This window comes from Ptiloglossa arizonensis, chromosome 1 (assembly GCF_051014685.1).
Source record: "Ptiloglossa arizonensis isolate GNS036 chromosome 1, iyPtiAriz1_principal, whole genome shotgun sequence".
NCBI classification, from domain to species: Eukaryota; Metazoa; Arthropoda; class Insecta; order Hymenoptera; family Colletidae; genus Ptiloglossa; species Ptiloglossa arizonensis.
The window spans coordinates 17,126,172-17,147,216 of NC_135048.1; the positions used below are offsets into that span (position 1 = coordinate 17,126,172).

The 21,045-nt window shown below is 31.3% G+C and overlaps 3 protein-coding genes and 1 long non-coding RNA gene across 9 annotated transcripts; 2 read left to right on the top strand and 2 right to left on the bottom strand.

The window, feature by feature from the left end:
- The first annotated feature begins 82 nt into the window (after positions 1–82).
- Gcn2 (eukaryotic translation initiation factor 2 alpha kinase Gcn2) lies at positions 83–13,818 on the top strand. Of its 3 annotated transcripts, none has more exons than XM_076317507.1 (15): positions 83–108; positions 812–958; positions 1,719–1,888; positions 2,206–2,467; positions 2,667–2,907; positions 4,361–4,656; positions 4,829–5,203; positions 5,364–5,876; positions 6,224–6,387; positions 6,590–7,023; positions 8,966–9,242; positions 9,542–10,055; positions 10,741–11,223; positions 11,551–12,437; positions 12,722–13,814. In XM_076317507.1, the coding sequence occupies exons 2-15, from the start codon at positions 905–907 to the stop codon at positions 12,846–12,848; spliced, it is 4,797 nt and encodes a 1,598-aa protein (XP_076173622.1). In that variant the 5' UTR covers positions 83–108; positions 812–904; the 3' UTR covers positions 12,849–13,814. The 3 variants fall into 3 exon arrangements, with proteins under 3 accessions (XP_076173622.1, XP_076173712.1, XP_076173800.1); XM_076317597.1 differs by lacking the exon at positions 83–108 and having other exon boundaries at positions 550–958; positions 6,590–6,846; positions 6,913–7,023; positions 12,722–13,816; XM_076317685.1 differs by lacking the exons at positions 83–108; positions 812–958; positions 1,719–1,888; positions 2,667–2,907 and having other exon boundaries at positions 2,329–2,467; positions 12,722–13,818.
- LOC143150702 (uncharacterized) lies at positions 4,708–8,669 on the bottom strand. The gene is made up of 2 exons (XR_012993141.1): positions 5,560–8,669; positions 4,708–4,988 (listed from the first exon to the last, which is right to left on the bottom strand). It is a non-coding gene; the product is annotated as an uncharacterized LOC143150702 (long non-coding RNA).
- Positions 13,819–14,864: 1,046 nt separating the features above from the next.
- Mrpl51 (mitochondrial ribosomal protein L51) lies at positions 14,865–16,238 on the top strand. Its single transcript, XM_076318843.1, has 3 exons — positions 14,865–14,985; positions 15,556–15,583; positions 15,715–16,238. Exons 1-3 carry the CDS (start codon positions 14,880–14,882, stop codon positions 16,199–16,201), a joined length of 621 nt encoding a protein of 206 aa, XP_076174958.1. The 5' UTR covers positions 14,865–14,879; the 3' UTR covers positions 16,202–16,238.
- LOC143149920 (dipeptidyl peptidase 9) lies at positions 16,222–20,856 on the bottom strand. Of its 4 annotated transcripts, none has more exons than XM_076317998.1 (11): positions 20,497–20,856; positions 20,149–20,394; positions 19,867–20,001; positions 19,628–19,790; positions 19,315–19,556; positions 18,940–19,251; positions 18,580–18,866; positions 18,171–18,502; positions 17,859–18,110; positions 17,509–17,781; positions 16,222–17,436 (listed from the first exon to the last, which is right to left on the bottom strand). In XM_076317998.1, exons 2-11 carry the CDS (start codon positions 20,310–20,312, stop codon positions 17,089–17,091), a joined length of 2,508 nt encoding a protein of 835 aa, XP_076174113.1. In that variant the 5' UTR covers positions 20,313–20,394; positions 20,497–20,856; the 3' UTR covers positions 16,222–17,088. The 4 variants fall into 4 exon arrangements, with proteins under 4 accessions (XP_076174113.1, XP_076173937.1, XP_076174021.1 ...); XM_076317822.1 differs by having other exon boundaries at positions 20,491–20,856; XM_076318067.1 differs by having other exon boundaries at positions 16,223–17,436; positions 18,171–18,499; positions 20,491–20,856.
- Positions 20,857–21,045: the final 189 nt, after the last annotated feature.

A 21,045-nucleotide genomic window follows, 5' to 3' on the forward strand; every position in this document is an offset into this window, starting at 1 on the left:
CACCTTGAAGATGACTTCAATCTTGTATAGAAGAAAAAAAATAGTGACACCCGTTGCAATATAAAAGTGAAAGTACTTTCCTCAAAACTTGAAGTATTCGAACTTATGGTGCGTATTCACGTAATGTTAAGTCATAACTTTTATTTGTCGCAAAGTGAATGTTACAACATTTGAATATTTATCACTGTGAAAATTAAAAGTTGCACTGTAGATATTCTGATTAATGTCGTGATGTCAGTATCCGAAATTAACTCAAATTTGAATTTTAGTGGCATTTCTAAGGTAATGTCAGAAGCTATGCGTAGAGAGCTTTTAATTAGAAGAACATGAAAGTTGTTCTCAGCTGTGATTGGCGTGTGTAGGAAAGTCCAACCATATAGTTAATTGACATAACCTCACTTTCTTTCGCTGGAGCATTTAGAAGCTAGTTACTTACTCAAATGAATTCTAGCTAATAAATTGTAGAATAAGGTTGGTAACGAGGCAAAAGCGTGTTACCAGTAATAACTAGAGAATATTGTCAGGGCAACGTAATTTCATTACTTTCCTTACAAGTATTCGCTATATATATATTACGTATTTATCTATGGCTTCTGTGATTTAAATTGATCATAGTTGAAGAAGTAGTATTGTTCACAAGTGTCGAATAAACTTGTGTATGTAAATTATGCAATTAAATAATACATTTGTAAATCGAAATTTAATTTAAATATTAAGAATCATAAATGAACGACGATATGAAAAGACTTTTTAAATATTGAATAATTTGTCACGTATTTAATATGTGACCGGTGTTCTAATTGAACTTAAGGTTAAGTGTCAAACAATGTGTTAAATACAAACATCGGAAGTTATTGAAGAGAATGAAGGTTAAACAATGAGAGTATAACGCATTAAGGAAAATATGTCCCGCGAATCTTGTAAAGATCGACAAGAGAATGAAATTGAAGTCTTGAAGGTGAGTCCAAATGTGTAAACAAATTTGTTCTTCAGTTTCATATGTTTTTAACATAAGTTTAATTCGTACACTTAGGTATTCAAAATAGCGTATTTCTATATTTCTAAAGAACATCTTGTATGCTAAACAAAATTGTCATTATATAAAAACGATTATTTTATGTTAAAATTTTCTTAATATTGTTAATTGAGATGTAAATAAACTAAAAAAAACTAAATTATTTGTTGTAAGCATTAAACATAAATCACTAACATAAGAATCTAAGAAATTAAAGGTTAGGTGTATTTAATGTCAGAAAGAATTAATTTTGTTTTATACTATGCAATAATAGATTAGTAACAATTTATTTCATATTGCTTTATTAATGTCTTCTTATCAAATTCTTGTATTCAAAATTATATAAATAATGAATATAAATATAATTATGTAGATTGGCATAAAAAACATTGTCTGTACATACAGAAATGTATAGGCACACTTTGACTTCTAATTGATAAAATACAATTTGATTAATAAATTGATCGATAATGACATCAGTGCATTTCAAATAATATGGATAAGATTTTTAAACTATTGTACAATATAACACACCATTATTTACATATAACAATCTACATTTATGCGTCAAAGTAATGATAATTATATGCTGGAAACTTAGCAAACTTTCTGATATTAACTATTTACCTACGTATAAGTTAAATTATTAAAGAAGCTAAATTTAATTTTTTTATTTTCTATTTTCTGATTTTATGTTTCATAGAGTATTTTTGGAGATGAACTTCATGATTTACGACATGGAAAAAATAAGCGAAAATGGTACCCATTAGACATTTCAATCACTTTGATACCTCAGAGAGGCATGTCAGGTCCAGCTAAAGTACATGCACAGATTGATTTACATGTGACTTGCAGCGATAAGTATCCTGATGAGTAAGTATTTTCTCAGTTATACAAGGTGTCTCACACAACTGAGATAATTCCTGTTGAACATTCTATTTCTGGTGAACATTGCTTCATCATCATTTTACAAAATTTTAAAAACAAAATTATTATCCTCTTGCATACATCTCAAGAAATATTGACAACAATTTATTCATTGAATTTCATCCCCAGATCTCAACATATGTTCAATAAAAAATCTAATAGTTTTAAGTCATAAGTCCTTTAATATTGTCTTATAAAAAAGAAAAAAGTGCATTGATTAGTACATTTCAGAGTATTTCCTATTATTTGCTTTATAATTGCAGGGTACCAAATATAGAACTATGGAAGAGTAGAGGTTTATCGCACCAACAGGTTGCAGTATTATATTCTGAATTAATGGAACTTACAACACAGTTACGAGGAGAAGTAATGATTTTTGAATTAGCACAACATGTTCAGAAATATCTACATGAGAACAATAAACCAAGCTATAGCAGCTTCTATGAAGAAATGGTTTCTAGGCACCAAGAAAAAATCGAATTTGAAATGTTGGAGAAACAGCTAAAGGAAGATAAAGAACGACAGGTTAAATAATTTGACTTATTATATAAACAGTATTGTGTAATGTTTGTAATTAACAATTCAAATGTTACAGACTTTATTACAGTTTAATTATCATGTTTAGCCAAAGGCATTTTTTTAAATGTTTCTATTTAAGTATTCTGCTCTGTAAATATTTGCCTATGATATATAGAATTTTGTAGGTAATTAAAAGAAATTGCAGGTATTACAGGATGAAATTCAAAAAAGACAAGCAGCTCTAAAAGCTGAAATTCGTAACCGAAAAGAATCAATTCACTTGTGTAATGACCGATTAAGCAATGCATCTCAATCAATACCGTCATCTCCACAAGAGAGACCACGGATTTATTCTCGAAGGAGATGTGTTAGTAGTTCCGAAAGTTCCGATGGTTTTTTATGCGAGCATAGAGGCACGAAATTGCTACACTTCGATCACAATAAAGGTGTACAATTTATCATTATTATTTGTTACATTTTATTATAGTAGAAATTTGAAGTTTGTGGAAAAATTTTAATTTATATGAAAAAATTTATTCACAATTTAATTATTAATTTTCAATATTGACAAAAATACAAGGAGCAGAAATGATATTTTTTATTTTTTATTGAACTATTTTAAATATGATTATATTTAAGCTACAAGTAACGTGATTTTGATTTATATGTATATAAGTATCAAACATAGGTCCAACTTACAAATAAATATGAATTGAATAAAGTCACAAAATTGGGTACGCCCGAACATTTTTAGCGAGTATAGATAGGCAAGTTTATTCTTCATGATAATGATCATCGGTTACTCGGAGAGGTCGAGAACCGTCGGTGACGGAGTTTTCTGATATGTATTCTGATATGTAGTGTTCTGATGGTTATCAATTCTTTTTTGGGGGAAGGAGAACTGCTCAGAAACTGCAATCTGTTGCAAACAGCTTTGTTCAACGCACTCTCGCTATTTCTACCTCTCGCAGGGTGCCCATATAAAAATTATCATGGTGACATTAAGAAGTAGTATTCCCACACATCCAAAGGATCATAAATTGCATGATAATGTAACATGGTTTAAATGGTATTACAGGAGTTAATGAGGGTTGAGTGGTCTAATGAGTGGTTTCTTTAGTTTCAATTTAGTCCCTTGAATTCCACATGTGGGATTTAGAAAAAGATTTGAAAGGATTTAAAAGAACCTTGTACCAATCAATGTAAATATTTAGGGGTTTGCAACCAGTATTGTATTGGTAGCAGATTAGGACGTATCAATTCTAATCCTTTGGTCATGAGGGCTGTGTCTGTTTAAACATTTGAGGTAGACACGAGCACGTTAAATAAATCAAACTCTTATGCTTTCTTCTTTTGACCTTCCCTTCTATAAGAGTGAGTTTTATGCTCTACAAGAGCATCTGATTATAGATTTATGATTTATTATGTTATTGAAATATTTGTATATATAAAATATACAATAATGTATACTTAGAGTGCTAGGAAAGTTGTACAACTATGTCCGACTATGGAACAAATAAAAGTGAATAGAAAATAGAATCTGTGTGCACAGTGCCATGATGCAGATGAGTAAATTATTGATAATGTAATTGGCACAAACTGTTACAACTTGAAGGGCAGTACTATTTTCTTCGTCATATTTCATAGATATTATTATATGTTAAAACTAGCCATACAAAATTACATACCATATAAATATAAATTAATATATATTTCTATACAAATTGATTTATAGTAGTGTATGGCTAAACGTTTTTGACTTTTGGTATATGCATGGTAGAAGTTTGTTTAAAATTTGAAATGTATATTAAATGGATTGTACTAAACATTTGAAATATGGATTACATATGGATTAATAAAATCTTGTTCTCCATTTATAATGCACAATGATCCTTACAGATGAACGACAAGTGTACAGAGGAAAATGTATGGGTCACAGTACCAAAGGGTCAGTTGTTTACGCGGGTGTGGATATGACAACTGGTGAATTATTTGCTATTAGTGAATGGACATTTAAAATAAATAATAACATTGATGAAAATAATATGCAACACATTACCAAGCAAATAGGAAGTCTTGAGCAAGAAATAAATCATTTACACAAATTACATCATCCAAATCTTGTACACTATTTAAATATGAAGTATCTGGAAGATGAGGATGTTGCACTTATATATGTTCTTCAAGAATTTGTGGTAAGTATGTATCAGGACTTGGTGAAAAGCGAAGAAAATTTTTGCAATATCTATGTTTTAACTTAAATAGAAATTTGGTACTTTATTGAAACAAAAAGTTTTGTCTTGATCAGACAAATTTCTACCTAAACAGTGGAATAGAAAATTCTAAGCATTAATTGTTCCATGCCAGATAGGTACTAGCTGTACCTTTTTCCTGACGGAGAATATTCCTGTGGACATTGATTTTCTTCGATATCTGGCAACTGGAATTCTCTCTGCTTTAAAGTTCCTCCATGAGAATAATGTTGTCCATAAAGATTTACGTGACACGAGTATCTACATTGATCGCACTGGAACAGTTAAGGTATCGGATTATTTGCTCAATAAACGATTGTCTGATATTTACAAGACATATACAACAGTTAAGCCTGAACAAGAGTTTCCCAGCGTCCAAGGAAGAGGTGGGAAAAAAGCCGACATATACCGTTTTGGTGCTCTTATGTTTTCTTTGTTAAATGGAGTTATTGTTTTTGGAAATAAAATCGACCCAAAAGTGATCACTCAGGTATGCCTTTTCTTACTTTAAGAACTTTTAAAGTAATGCTTTGTATAAAATACTTCATCATCATTGATTTATAACACAGTAACAAGCATATATAATCATTACATGAAATAAATGGGTAAAAGCAACATGAATTAATGTAAAATATATGTAATTCTTTCAGCCGGATCTTCAAGATTTTCTATTAAAGTGCCTTCATAATGATGAACGGAAACGCTATTCAGCTGAAGAATTGTTAGAACACACTTTTATAAAAGAACCTTTAGCTCGTGCTCTATCACCGCCAAAAATACCACGTAGAGATGAACAAAAGCATTGTGAGCCTGAAGAAACCGACACAGACATACGGCAATACGTACCACCTTTGAGTGGTCACTCAAGAATAACAAATGAGTTTGAAGTTCTTGAATGGCTGGGGAAAGGTGCCTTTGGTGATGTTCTAAAAGTGAAAAATAAGTTGGATGGTGGAATTTATGCTATTAAAAGAATAGAACTTAACCCAAAAAACAAGCAACTCAACAGAAAAATCACCAGGGAGGTCAAATTATTATCACGCATGAATCATGAAAATGTAGTACGATATTATAATTCTTGGATAGAGAGCGCTACGATAACTGACGAAATGGAAGAAGAACACATAACACCTTCAGTTAAGAAAAGTCAGGATCTGCTCAATGTAATTATTACATCAGGATTATTATTTGTAGATTAATTATATGTTAGTAAAATGTAATACAAATAATCAATCAATCTACAAATAATAATCTTGAATTTGCGAATAAAATTCTCCCAGTAACCACTTATCACATAAATCTATTATTTCTTTATAACGTTCCACAACTCTCGTTCGTTAGCGCTAGAGTCTGCGCTACTCTATTTGCTAAATTTAAACAATTCCTGGAAGAGCTATATTAGTTATATTTGATTACATTTAACAAAAGGAAACTCGTACCATTTGTTCTTTTATTTTATTTAATTAATTGCTTACTATTATTCAGCATTAACTGTTCATTGATTGTTTAGCATTTGATTACCGATGATATTGAAAAACTGTCACCATCATTGCAAGATGTTGAATGGAACGTTTCATACAAATCTCGAACGAATACAACTCTTCCACAAGATAGTGATGAGGATAATAGCGATGCATCCAGTGATACTGATAGCGATGAAGATTGTGCGTTTTTGTAAGAGATTGATCATTTTTAAAGTGATAGTTTATAAAGTTATACTATCCTATGGAAATATGTTTAATCCATATACACATTTATTAAAAGTGACGCAAAATAAAATTAAATACATTTTATTATGAAAATACAATTAGAAATATTAGATCTTGGGTGCTTGTAAGTATTGTCATTAATCTATAATTTATAACGTATATTTTAGAATGCGGAATCTTTTAAGGATCGATTCTTCTGACAGCATAGAGTTTGAAAGGGTTTCAAATTATCAAGAATCTGCATCAAGTATAAAAGAGAGTGAAACTGGAGATACGTCTAAATCAAAGGAAACAACGAGAGAGATTCAATTCATGTACATTCAAATGGAATTCTGTGAAAAGAGTACTCTACGAACAGCAATTGATGCGGATCTTTATGAAGATCGAGAAAGAGTATGGAGATTATTCCGAGAAATTGTTGAAGGTCTAGCACATATTCATCAACAGGGAATGATACACAGAGACTTAAAGCCAGTTAATATATTTTTAGACAGTAATGATCATGTAAAAATTGGAGACTTCGGTCTGGCTACTACAAATATACTTTCATCATTTGTGCAAAATATGGAAACCGATAAAGAATTACAAGTTTTCGAAAAAGGTAAGACATAAGTAAACATTAAAAAAATCAATTGCTTTAACTGAAAATATTAATACTTCCATATTACTAATGGCAATGTTCATATTATCATCTGTGGTATAACAATGAAATATTAGTTAAATATATATAGTGGCACATGAAACGTCTAACAAGTAATTTTTACCAAAGATATAAAAGATAGAATTATGGTCACTTTCTTATATAGTAATTTCTGTTTTCAAGTGACAAAATCAGAATCACTAATTCACTTGAAAGCGAAGTTGATAGCAATTTTTATCTCGAGTGTAGTAATTCTATTCAATTATGTGACACAAGTCATTCTGCAAACCTGAGAAGTTTGCAAGACGTGAATTCCTGTTTTGGATTTGAGATTCTTCATAAGAAATACGATCCCGCTTTACATTTGGGTCTCGTTGCGTTCCGAATATTCAAAATTGTCCAAAAATTTGAAATAATAAGGATATAGTCCTGTTTGTCTTCTTCACTGTTAATTTTCAAAAATATTGACAATTTAAAATTGGTCATATGAAAATTAATCATCTCGATCATGCGATATTAATATCCAGATGGCTCAGACAAGAATTAATGGTAAAGTTTTATAATAAAAAATTTTTTTGATTATTTTACAATAAATGTTGTCTTAATCTAATTGTTAAATATTGAGAACTCACTTGTCATTAACATTAATTGTTAGATATATTTCTCTGTCACTACCTACATTCTAAATCACCATGCACTTCTTTCATTGGTTTGTAGAAGTATTTAGTTTTACTCAAGGGAGGGAGTTTCTTGGTTTTTCTGTTTTTTGTTCGTTAGTATTGTACTTGCAGTCAAAACATGTGTACATATCTGGTCTTGCTGTGGAATTTAAAAATGATACGGACGAGGTGCTGTAATCCCGTCACGGTACCGAAACACTAGAAATGTTAAAAAATAGTTAAATGTCTTATGGAAATATTGCAAGGGAAGTGTCCAAATCTTTAAATAAGTAAGTACATTTGTGGTACTTTCAATTAAAGTGTAATCCTTTTCTCTAATATTTCAGGAATTTCAAACTCTTACAAAAGAGTAAACTGATACTTCTAACAATAATTTCACGCCATTAGAAGTTGAATGTTTTCAATACTAAATGCCATTAACAAAGAGTGAGTTCTCAATATCTATTGGCCCTATTAGAAACATTATTTATCATAAAAAGTCATCATTAATTCTTGTTTGAGATATAGCAGCGATCACATATCTTATATAAGAAAGGTAGGTATAATCTAACCGTTGGTACACCACCACCGGTCAGTGCGCTTCAACGCAGTGTTAACTTCAATTAATTTCCATATGGTCAATTTTAGAAGGTCTTCCATTTTTGAAAATTTATCCTCAAAGAAAGACAAATAGGCCTACATTGTCATTTTTGATATTTTTAATTTGTTCTTACTTTTAAAACATCGCATTTGTGTAATACAATTGCAAAAAGGTGGTCAAAGATTTTATCAATAAGATTTTTTTTAAACTGAAATAATATTATTTGGCACTCCTGTGTTTTTCTTGTCAGAAGTTTATCTTCATCTGAATGTTAGTTCAACAGTTATAATTATCTGAAAAAAAGGTTTTACTATTTAAAACATTTTTGGAAATACTTTTAAATATTGTTAAAGACTACAATGAATCCATGTCTTTAAAAAATTCGAAATATTATTTCAATAAATTATAATTTCGCGTGGAATTATTCTATTGTATAATATCTACTCTTTTTTTTAGTTCTTGTAATACAGTTGAAAGTTTTAAGTAAATCTGCTGTATTTAGCTATAATTATGAGTAGTTTGGAACATTTTGTTAAGTTAAGACCACAATACTCAATGTAATGTTTAAATTGTTAATATGCTTTTTAAGTTTAGAGTTTGCTAATACTTTTCATGTGATATTTGCTTGTATGGAATGCTTTAGGGATCAGTTTTGGCACAGAAGACGTGGGTTCTTTAACAGGACAAGTAGGCACAGCACTTTATGTAGCTCCTGAGCTTACAACGAAAGCTGCAAAAGCCATTTACAATCAGAAAGTTGATATTTATAGTCTTGGAATAATATTATTTGAAATGTGTTACAAGCCACTAATAACAGGAATGGAGCGAATTAAAGTTTTACTTAGTGTACGATCGAAAGAAATCGTGCTTCCACCAGAAATGCTGCAAACAGATATGTCATTGCAAATTCAGATCTTACGGTAATTGCTAAATACATATGTTTCATTTTAATACTTTATGTGCTTAGTTAATGATATTTGTACAGTGTAAAAATTAATTATTAAATTCCCCATTACTAATGAATAACTCTATCAGTTTAACTAAATTAATTATTAACTGTTGCTTTACTACTTTAAATCTTAATTGTAGCTATAATAAGTACCCTTATATAAAATATCATTATTAAAAATTCTTGTTTTAAATATATTTTCTAAATGTGTGCAAAAGTCCATGAATGTTGGAAATAACATAAATTAATTAAAATATGTTGTAATTGCAGGTGGTTATTAAATCACGACCCCAGTCAACGACCGACGGCTCAAGAACTTCTCTCTTCTCAATATCTACCACCTCCACGACTCGAAGAAACAGAATTACAAGAAATGATTCGACGTACCCTTTCAAACAACCAAAGCAAAGCATATAAATATTTAATTTCATGTTGCTTTATGCAAGAAGTTACCCCTGCAGACGATATTACTTACGATATGAATTTACCTAGCAGGGGGCATATAAACTTTTTATCTTGGAAGAAATATCAAGAAGGAGTGAAGTGCAAAGTAATCGAAATTTTTCAAAGACACGGTGGTGTTTATCTTGAAACACCACTTTTGATGCCAAAATCACGTCAATTCTGTAATTTCTCAGATTCCAATGTAAAATTAATGACTCGCAATGGAAATGTTGTTTCCATTCCTCATGATTTACGTGTTCCTCTCGCAAGATACATTGTGTGGAATAATGTCCTACAAATTAGAAGATATGCTATTGAAAGAGTTTTCAGAGAAAAAAAGGTATTTATTAATTTTTAAAACAAATTATAATTAATGTTTATAATATACTGCAATAATTCCTTTGAAGTTAAGAATACAAATAAATTTGACATATGAATAGGTAACTTGCCGTTTATATGTTATTAGATAAGACATACAGACTTTTAAATTGACAATGCGGGATATATTAGGATTTCTAAAAGGTAAACAAGGAATATCTTAAAACAGTCATGGACAACTTGTTGTTTGATTGTATCAATTTTTTCTCACCTTTGCAAGGGAGGAATGAAACAAATTTAATCAACAATATCCAGCTCTCATTAAGAAAATACTGTACATCTGTATCTTGTTAAAACAAAATAAGGAAACATCATATTAACATAATGTTTGATATTGTTTATGTTAATATGATATTGGTTCCTTACGGATTAAGCCTGTGTCAAAGTCGATTAACGACGAAACTTTTGTAACTTAGTCTTTAATAAACATTGTAGTCAGACTACGTCTGTATGAGTTTATTTATGGATACATATTAATATATTTTATTATGTTTCATAAACTAGAAAGGTTTTATCTGCAATCTACAAATGAGATCTAATCCCACAGATATACAAATATTTCTGATATAATTCAAAAGTATAAAACGATTTAACGACATATTTCCATCTTTCATTAATGTAATTGATTAGCATTAAAACTTTTACAGGTTTTAGGCTTTCATCCTAGAGAACTTTACGAATGTGCATTTGACATTATAAGCCCTACTGCGAATAATTTGTTGATGGAAGCTGAATTAATATACATTGTCTGGGAAGTCATCAATGAATTACCACAACTACAAGAAAGAAATTTTACTATTCGTCTGAACCATACATCTTTATTAAAAGCTGTGTTAATGTACTGTGGAATTGATCAAGAAAAATATCAAGACATTTATTCAATTTTTCGAGACGCACGTGACGGAAAATTTTCGAGATTTCAGACACAAACGCATTTAATTAGTTTATGTTTGACTGACCAGGCTATGGAAACACTATTTAATTTATTTGATACTGAGAACTCTATTGCCAAAATTCAGAGTGTTTTAAAAACAATTACAAGGCGAAAAGGAGATGCTGCCGTATTGGCTAAAGAAGGATTAAAAGAGATTGAAATTGTAATGGAAAATATTGAAACACTCGGCGTGAAGGTAAAGTTTTATCATATGTTGATACAGAAAAAACCACACACGATAGAAGTATTAAAAAACCTCTACAAATTGCAAACCTTTTTAATTCTTTTAATGGTAAAGTATTAAATTTAAAAACATGTACAGCTTTCAATATTTCTTTATAGAACTACTTTCTTTAAAAATTATAATACGTGAGATATCAATAAATGGTAATAATACATTTTTTTATTTTTGATTCAAATAATTAATGATACAATGCAATATTTTCTTCTAAACATGATGAAAATAAAATTATTTTATTTCTTAAATATTTAAAATTATTAATAAAAAAATTATACATTTTAGTGGCCAGTGGTAGTAACACCTCTTCTGGTGCATAATATAAATCAACACAGTGGTACAATTTATCAAATAACTTGCGAAGTTAAACGACGTCGAAGAAAATGCGGTGACGAAGTAATAGCAGCAGGAGGTCGTTACGACAAAATGCTGTCATCTTTTAGAAAAATACTTGAACGTACAGGAATGGCTTGCAAAGAAACCAAGCAATATGGTGCTGGCATTAGTATCTCACTGGAGAAACTTGTCTCTGCTGTATTAGAAACATCAGAACCTCTAGAAAATAAATATGGTATTGATGTTGCCATTTCTTGCTTGGGTAATCCTTATCGAGAAAAAGAAATGATAGATCTTCTAAAAGAATTTTGGAGTTCTGGATTGAAAGTTACAATTCTGGATTTGGCATCCCTTGAGGAAATTCTCGAACATTGCCGAGAACATTCAATCAATCAAGTTGTTATTTTAAAAGCTGGAGAGAAAGGGAGCGTAAGAATTCAAAGCTGGGAACGCGATAGATTTCAAGAAAAGAAAATGGCCAATCAAGAAGTTGGAGAGTTTCTCCAAAGGCTAGATAACACCATACCCATTCTAAACAGAACTGAGAGTAAAACAACGACAAATGATAATTCATTAAGTAATAATAATCCAGTTAACATCAATATTAATTTTATTTTGTCTGAAAGAGACAAACTTTCAGGTAGTTCAAGAAGAATTTTAAAAAATTCTATGCTTGCACAGATGTCTACATATTTTCAGAGAATAGCGCATAAAATTCCAATTGAAATTTTTGCAGTTTTTCTAGAAATGAGTGTTATCAGAACAATTATAAGTTTTTTAGATATAGATGAAGAAGATCCAGATTTTCTTAAAAGTATACAGGTCATCATTGACAAGTGAGTACTTACTATTTATTGATTAGTTATTTGTAAATATATTTTTTATTGTGGCATTGTATTAAGTAATTTTTACAAATAATAAAAGTAACGTACAACATACACGAAGTATCTGTTATTACTTATAATAGGGTATCTCAAAAATAAAGCCTCAAAGTATAGAATGATAGTAACGTTTTTGATTTATTTTTGCCATAAAAAATTTATATATCTTAATCTCTTGTATAATTTTAAGACTTCTTTTAATACTATAATGTTCATCTAACGAAATTTGTTCTTTTTAGACATCCAAGGCATAAAAAGTATATAAAGGAAATATGTGAAGAAATGCGAGAAACAAGAAGAGAAAAACTACGTCCTGTATTAATACTATATAGTGTGATAGATAGTCAATACATGACTCTTTTATAAATAGTTTGTCTTTCTATAAAAAATCCAGAAAAAAATATGTACAAGGAGTTAGAAAAAATATGTAATTTGTATTATGAACTAAAAAAATTATTTTTCACAAAATTCCTTCAAGTTCTAAAGACAGCAACTCATTTTTATAGTTTATTACAATGAAACAAAGAATATAGTTTCTAAAACATATACAAAACAGTAGCTTTGATTAAAAAATTTAACAAGTTGCTGTAAAAAATGTCTTATTACCTTAATGGATTTTACTAAAGCATTTGGTACTCTTAATTATAAATTAATGTTTGTAAATGTTGTAAAACGCTTAAAAATTTCGATTTATTATCATTGATCTATTAATCTCAATGATAGTGTCCCATGGTTTTACAAATTCCAATACTTCGTACTTTGTGGATGTATATTAAGTAACACCATTGAACTTACATAGTTTCGAACATCTAGATCAAGTAGTAGAATTGAATATTTTTTTATTAACAAAAGTAATTTAATACACAATTACAAAGTTTTTCGTAAAGTCAAAAACAGAAAAAAATTATATGAAAATAATAAAACTCCAGTTTTATGAATTGTAGTCTGAGTTAAGTTGCATTTCACTTATTACACCTATTAAAAATAAATTTATTTAGATTTTGTTTATTCTTGCTAAAAGCCTGCACTTTGGCCCCAGGTTTGATTAAAGAACTGTTTGTGCTAATATGATGAAAGAATGATGCTCTAAAACTAACTACTGCTGAACACTATAACTGCAGTTCTGGGGTATTGAATATAAGTAAAGATAAATTGTATGAAATAATTAATTTTCGACCAAAAATAATTATCAACTATACTGGAAACAGGCACATTTATGATGTTATTAATTATAGCTATAATCAGTAATCATGCAACTTTTCAATCTTACTTTCTGCATTTTTGAACACTCACTATGAAGTACAATTCCAGGATAATATTCAACAGGCATTTTTGTAAAATTGTCATGATACTTAATTAATTATCGCTAATTCTTGTTAACAATAACTGTTTTAATAATGACATAATTTATTTATTTCAATTTATTATTATGCATCTAATTTCTTTCTCAGAATTTCTATTAGAAACTGTCGATATTGGTAGGACCACAGAATGACTATGGAGAAGTATTAAATAGTGACAACAATATTACGCGAGAAAGATAGAATATAGGATTACTTGCTTTTGTGCTCCTGTTCGATGAATATCTACAGTTAAGAGGATGACAGAATGATAGTGAAGATTATAAAAGCAAGATAGATAGATATATGTATGTATAAGCAAACAATTCCATATATTTAAATGAAATGATCTTTGGTTGAATATTAATAAATTAATTGCTTCTCATTGAAATGAAATTCTTGTCACCAATTTTTATGAGCGGTTTCATTTATAACGTTCGTAGTGTTCGCTGTAATCGGTAATTTTACATTTCAACGTTAATTTATATATTTTTGTACACTCTCTATGAAATGTAGTTTCATTGCAACATTCAAAGGACACTTTTATAAAAAATGTTCACAGTGCTTAATTGGTTATCATTAATTCTCGCCAGCAATAATTGCTTCAGTAATTACATAACCTATTTGTTTTAATCTATTATCGCGCAACTAACTTTCTTTCCTAGATTCCTATTAGAACTCCCGATATTGATAGGAACATAGAATGACGATAAAATATTAGATAGAAAAGACAATATTGGACGAGAAGGATAAAAAGCATACTTAGCTCTTATTCTCCTGATCGATAAAAGTTGTCTAATAAGAGAATCACAAAGCGACATTGAAGGTTCATCTAGCTAAGGATATATCATTGAAATGAGATACATACATGAACATTCGCCTATTTAATAAATTGAACCTCGATTAAATATTAATGAATAATTGACTTCACGATATTAACCTGTAAACTTTTGCAATTACAAAATAAAGTATGAACCTTCTATAATATTTATATATAACTTTTGCAAATATTTCAACCCGAAATAGTTGTCAATAATTGTTAGAAATGAACGTGTGAATGACATGCATATATATGTATAATGATCGTGTAGTCAGTCCTTTTGTAACCATCCACACGTTAATTTATGCATCTTTGCACACGTCTTATGAAGTGTCGATTTATGGTAACATTAATAAATTACTTTTGCAAAGATTTTAATCGAAAGATTCAATTATTAACAAAGTTTGTAAGCTAGGGGTCGTTTAGTAAATTAATTATATAAATCATTATCTGTAGTGTTGGTGTTGGTATTGGTGGTGTTATCTAGCAGCAAAGACGGAAATTATTTATGTATAAATTTTAGCGTTTTGTCTCGTTTTTTAAATACGTTCAATTGCTTTGTCGTTAAATGGCTATACCATTTCACGGTTCTGTTACGATTTCTATTACTTACTAAAGAGAACAAGGAAAACTCGTCTTGAGAGTTTTCAACAGTCATAAACCATAACACACACTAGGGTGAATCCTTTTCGAGACAAAAGCAATCACTATTGCCGCTTTAGTGTCACCTAAACAATAACACGAAAGTACCTGATTCAGGATCAACTGTATTTTTCAAGTGAATTGTTCCTAATTGTACTTGTTTTAAACCACGTAACAGCAAGATTCGTTTTCTGTTTTCTGTATAAAATATGACATACGATTATTTAACATTTCACAAAAGTTTCAACAATAAATTTTAATTGCATTGCAGCACGTGTCAATTTGAATATCATTAACAGGTAAATTTAATTCGAATTAGAGTATTTTGTATTTACACGTAAATGCGATGTGTAATAAGTAAGGTTATGTCAAGTATTAAATGTTATTATTGTATCATACATCACTAACATTAATGATTATTAATATGTAGCATGTCGTGGTTCATGAATACAATACGTACGGCTGTCAGTGTGTGGACACCACAAGTAACTTCGGTGCGGTTTCGCTATCATGCGGACAAAGTAGCAAGAGGTCCTTTGATACGGCGTTATGGTTATGAAGATTCCATAGATATGAAAGGACTTTTACCTCGTGAAAGCAATGAAAAGCTTCCAATGCCAATCTATAGGCCAAAAAATCCTTGGTCTGAGAAGAAAGCATTGTTTGGTCAGAATGATTACATTGACATTTTAGGTTCCGATAATCTTCATCCAACTAGAATTATGTATAATGTACCTTCTTGGCTAAGAGGTGTAAAGGGCAATGAATTTCAAGTATTATTAAGAAAGCGTAAAATGTTGAAACATGGTATATTTCCAATAGCAAGACCAACAAAATGGAAAGACTTGAATAAGAGAATAAACTATTTGTACAAGTTCTTAAATCACAAAACTAGAACGTATGGTAGCACTCAATAATGTATATTTGTGTAATAAAATGTAAAATATAATCGTACCTTGCATTAATTTCAATATACATATCTTTAGTCTTATACCTCCTAAAAATCCTGAATACAATTGATAATAGGAAATACTAACAAAATATAAAATAAGAAGTTTACTTATCTATAAATTAGTCTTGAATTGGATATATAATTTACTTATAACGGTGAAACAGTGTAACTACTTTTTATCAATATTTATTGTAAAAACGTGAATGATTGCTCGCGCGTATGTACATAGTCAAACGTAAAATAGTGACAGCCACAAGATAAGTATATTTCTAACAAAGACTATGAGTATGTTGTAAGTACAATTAAGGGACAATTCTGAAAGTATTTATGCACGTCTAATGACGCATATGTATATATGTACAAAAGAGTTACGAGTATTGTCCATTTTCTTAAAAAAGTAACAATTAATCCTATTATAGTAAAGCTTTAAAGTAGCTCATTAAAAAGGCTGTATATTGTGTTTTCCGTAAGTTTTGCGATGGTTGTATATTGTGGTGTGTAGTAGCAGAATACGCATGCTTTTATATATACATATATGTATATACAGTGATATATGAGTATGTATGTATATATATGTATATCATTTTTTTTAGTTTTATTAAGAAACAAAGATCTCTTCATTTACATTTAGAACTTATCACTTTTGTTAAAAAATTGTAATACATTTTTATATGAAGACTAAGATGAACATTATGTATTAGATAACACCATCGCGAACTCACGGACACAACGAATAATTTTTAATTTGTTTAATGTATGTACATAAAGTAATGGCAGTCACTTAAACTGTTAAAATCTTGTTTTAACCAACATTTACCGCTGAAACTGTATAGGTAAATGAAAACAAAAAATTCACAAATGGTTTTGTAAGAATGATAATAGTGTAGTTTCGTAATGTTTACTAGCATCTAAACTTCTAAGACTGTGTCTTTCATTGGGGTAAACTTGCAGTTGATATGGTTTTCCAGACTTTACAAGAGCATTGATCAACTGACTTGTGTGAAAAAAGTGTACATTTTCGTCTATAAGTCCGTGAATTATCAATAATCTGTTTTCCTCGTCAGGGAATTTATCCACATATGTTAAAATTGAACCAGTCATATAACCAGGAGGATTATTTTGAGGCAAATCCATGTAACGTTCAGTATATCCGGTATCATAAATATTCCAAGAAGTGACTGGTGCACCGGCAATTGCCAACTGAAAATTTGGTTTGAAAGTATTGAAAAAATACATTCATGTATATTAATAATTCGTGGAAAGTAAAAATACCTTGAATACTTCAGGATACTGTATTAGACCCATAAGGCTCAAATATCCTCCGTAAGACCAGCCGTGTAGAGCTACGCGATTTAAGTCAATGTAACCAGTAGTTTCCGCCAACCACTTTAATACTTCGACTTGATCGTTTAATTCGACAGTGCCCATTCTATGTTGCAAGTGGCTTTCAAATATTAAACCTCTATGGTGTGAACCACGAGAATCGATTAATACTACACAGTAATCTTGGGCAGCTAACATATGCATTCTCAAATGTCTCATTCCCTATGTAAAATACGAATACGAATAAATGTGGTTAAAATAGATGAGACTCTTTTCTGTTACATTTTGTAAATGCTTACTTTAAACGTATTTGATACTAGTTGTACTTCGGGACCACCGTAGACGTTCAGTATTGTGGGATATTTTACACCAGGTTGAAAATTATGTGGTTTAAAAATCATAGAATAAATTGAATCGCCAGACGATATTTTATATGTATAAATTTCTGGAGCAAATAATTCTGATTCAGGAGCCAATGGTTCCAATAGATAACCTACGGGAGTTAAAGAAATACTTTCCACCGTCCAATCCGTTTGCGATATTTTAAATACCTACAAAAAAAAATTGTCAGAAAAATTGTTCCAACTTTGATTTCCATGAGGGAATCATACTTGACAAGTGGGTAGTGTTTTGATGGAGCTGTAAACAGTCACTAGCATTGTGCATTCCTTATTAAAATATATACTGTTGTAACTGTAACCCGGCCTTGTGAGCAACCTTATCTCTAATGGGCGACGAAGGGACACTGCATAAACATGTTGCTCTAATGGACCCTCGCGTAAACCACAAAAATATACAATGGAGTTGGTTTCGTCTACCCACAATTTTTTACCTAACACTTCCCAATCTCCTTGAGTTAAAGCAACTTTAGAAATAACTCGAGGTTGCAAAAAAATGCTATCCATTCTATCCAAAGGTTCTTCCACTTCATTGTTTATACCTACTAAGAAAATACATAAAAAGGATCATTAATCGAGGAGCTAATACATTGCTGTTGATAAATATTCGTTAGGGTTTCACCTGCTATACTAGATGTGATGAGATACAGATGTCTAAAATCAGATTCCTCGCTACCCCAAAGGAACTTCACTTCTGTTGAATCGTCGGATGGTAAAAAATAGAGGAGATCGTTAATATTAATCCAAATCGGGCTCAGTTCAGAATATATCACTTGAACACTCGCCGATGACGGTGTAAAGTGATTTTCAGAATTGTACATATTTGGGGGTGGCTCGCAAAAATTATCTACCGATAATAAAACCAACTCAAGCTTTTGCTGTTTTCTATCTAACAGCTGGACCCAGACACTATATTTATACAAAACATTACGGAATCGATCATTATAACGTACGCGGCAAACGCGAAACATTTCCGACTTACTATTGCGCATCAGGCGTCCATCCCACTCTCACCATGTATTCCATCCATGGAAACAGAATGTGCAATGGGTATTGGAGTTCCAATATTTCAGTGTCAACAATTTGTAACGTTTCCGTTAATCGAAATTGCACCATTTTAAGATTACTCCTGGCATTGGACGTACCAGCTCTAGGAAACCTAAATTCATCTACTTCTTCAGAATTCGATGTAGAAGGAAAGCAAAATAGTTTTACATCGCTTTCATCAACCTCCTCGTACACTATTTTATAAACACCATCATTGGATTTTGGTTGCCACCAGTAACCAATATACCTAAATAAACAAGAGTATTGTAATTTAAAAAGATACATATGCTATTACTTCCATACTACACACCTAGTAAATTCTTCTTGCATTACATAAGAAGGAGTTCCTGCAGTTAGAGGATCGTCTGCTAAGCTTCTTCCACCTTTCCTTGCATGGGTTAATCTTACAGAAGAACCAGTGATACTATTGGACAAGTACAAATCTCCCGAACAGGTGTGAGCAATTAATGCGTTGTTCCATGGACAAATTTGAGGGCATAATTTTGCACCTGAAGTCGACATGCGAATCTCGGATGGAAAAAGAGGTCCAGCCTAATACATGAACAAATTAATTTTTTTCTGTTGTAATTATCGATAAAAGCAAGCAAATGTCCAAGAAATACCATAAATCCTGTGTCTATACATTGATAAAGACTGCTCGCAGCTGGAAAAACTAGTTTCCCACTGTCTGGATGAATCTCGTAACTAGTGATGCCCCATGTTCCTAATCTTTTCCTTTCCCATAGTAACTGCTCTTCTCTCGATAATCTTTTGGTACTCGATACACTGTAAATGAATGGGAGTAATATGGGGAAAACCTTAAAGAAGTCGAACGTAATTTTATTCCGAAAGGTTACGGTACGTTTGAAAATTTGCTTCTATAACAGGTTGCCAATGAAGACGATATCCATTAGCATGATCAGAATGGGCAATGTCCACATATAATAGAGTAGTTTCCCATCCATTGCTTGGACTACTGAGGAAATATATTCTGGTCCTAAAAAAAGAAATATACGTTAATTGGAGGGCATATTTTAGGCAAAGTGTTCAAGAAACATTTTTAAAAGACTCTACATATAAAATAAAGTACGTAGATAGCATTACATCGAGGGGGTTAGGTCATAGTTCCGGGAATATCTCTTACCGTCCATCGGGCAAAGATCGAAACGTTACAGATCCCGGCACGGAGCCGGCACCGGATAATTTTCTGCGTAGATCACTAACGACACTTCTTAGTTCGGACCAACTTTTTCGCATTACCGTGGTGACAGACGGAGTCCGGTCGCTCCCTTCGTTGCAGGTATCCATATTTTTCCCGTTCCTACCTCCGTTCTCGACAAGTTATGCATTAAAATGGCAACACTCCGGTACGATCATGTCAGACGACTTCCTAAAAGCGATACAGTATCGCCGTGAATCGCTACGAAATCTGTGATCAGCCGCGTATACAGCTTATTTTTAGGTTATGTCCGTAGACGGTTCTCACTTTCACCTTCTCCCCGGACTGTCAGCCTCTCCCTTCTCTCGTCTGCCCGCGACATTAATTTCGCGAAATCGCGAGCGCAAGCTTCCCGAATCTGTTTTCGGCGAAGTGGTTGGCAAAAGTTCACGCCAAGCTGTCACAAGCTGATCGGCTTGACAACTCCGTCTCTTGGCAGTCGTGGGAAGTCGACTCCCATTGTCGCGAAGAAGTAACACGTGAGGCTAGATACGTTGTGTTGCTCGCCTGCCGTGGCGGAGATAACGAATCCTATCTTCGCTTTCTTTGTTTCCCAACGAAAAGCCCGGGCTTGAGTTACCTTGACAGAAAGTAATGATAAAAATAACTAACCAAAGGCGGTACAACTTTCTCGTATTTTTCTTTGCGCGTTAAACCGTCTCTTTTGCCTCGGAGAAACTTTTTGTTTTCGTCACTTTTGTTCGCGATACACGCGACTCGCAAATTTTCCGTCAGTGGTTCTCAGCGAGTGTCGCTAATGTTTCGTTTGTCGCCTCAAAATTTTTGATCGCGACATTTGAGTTCCAGACACGTGTACATCGA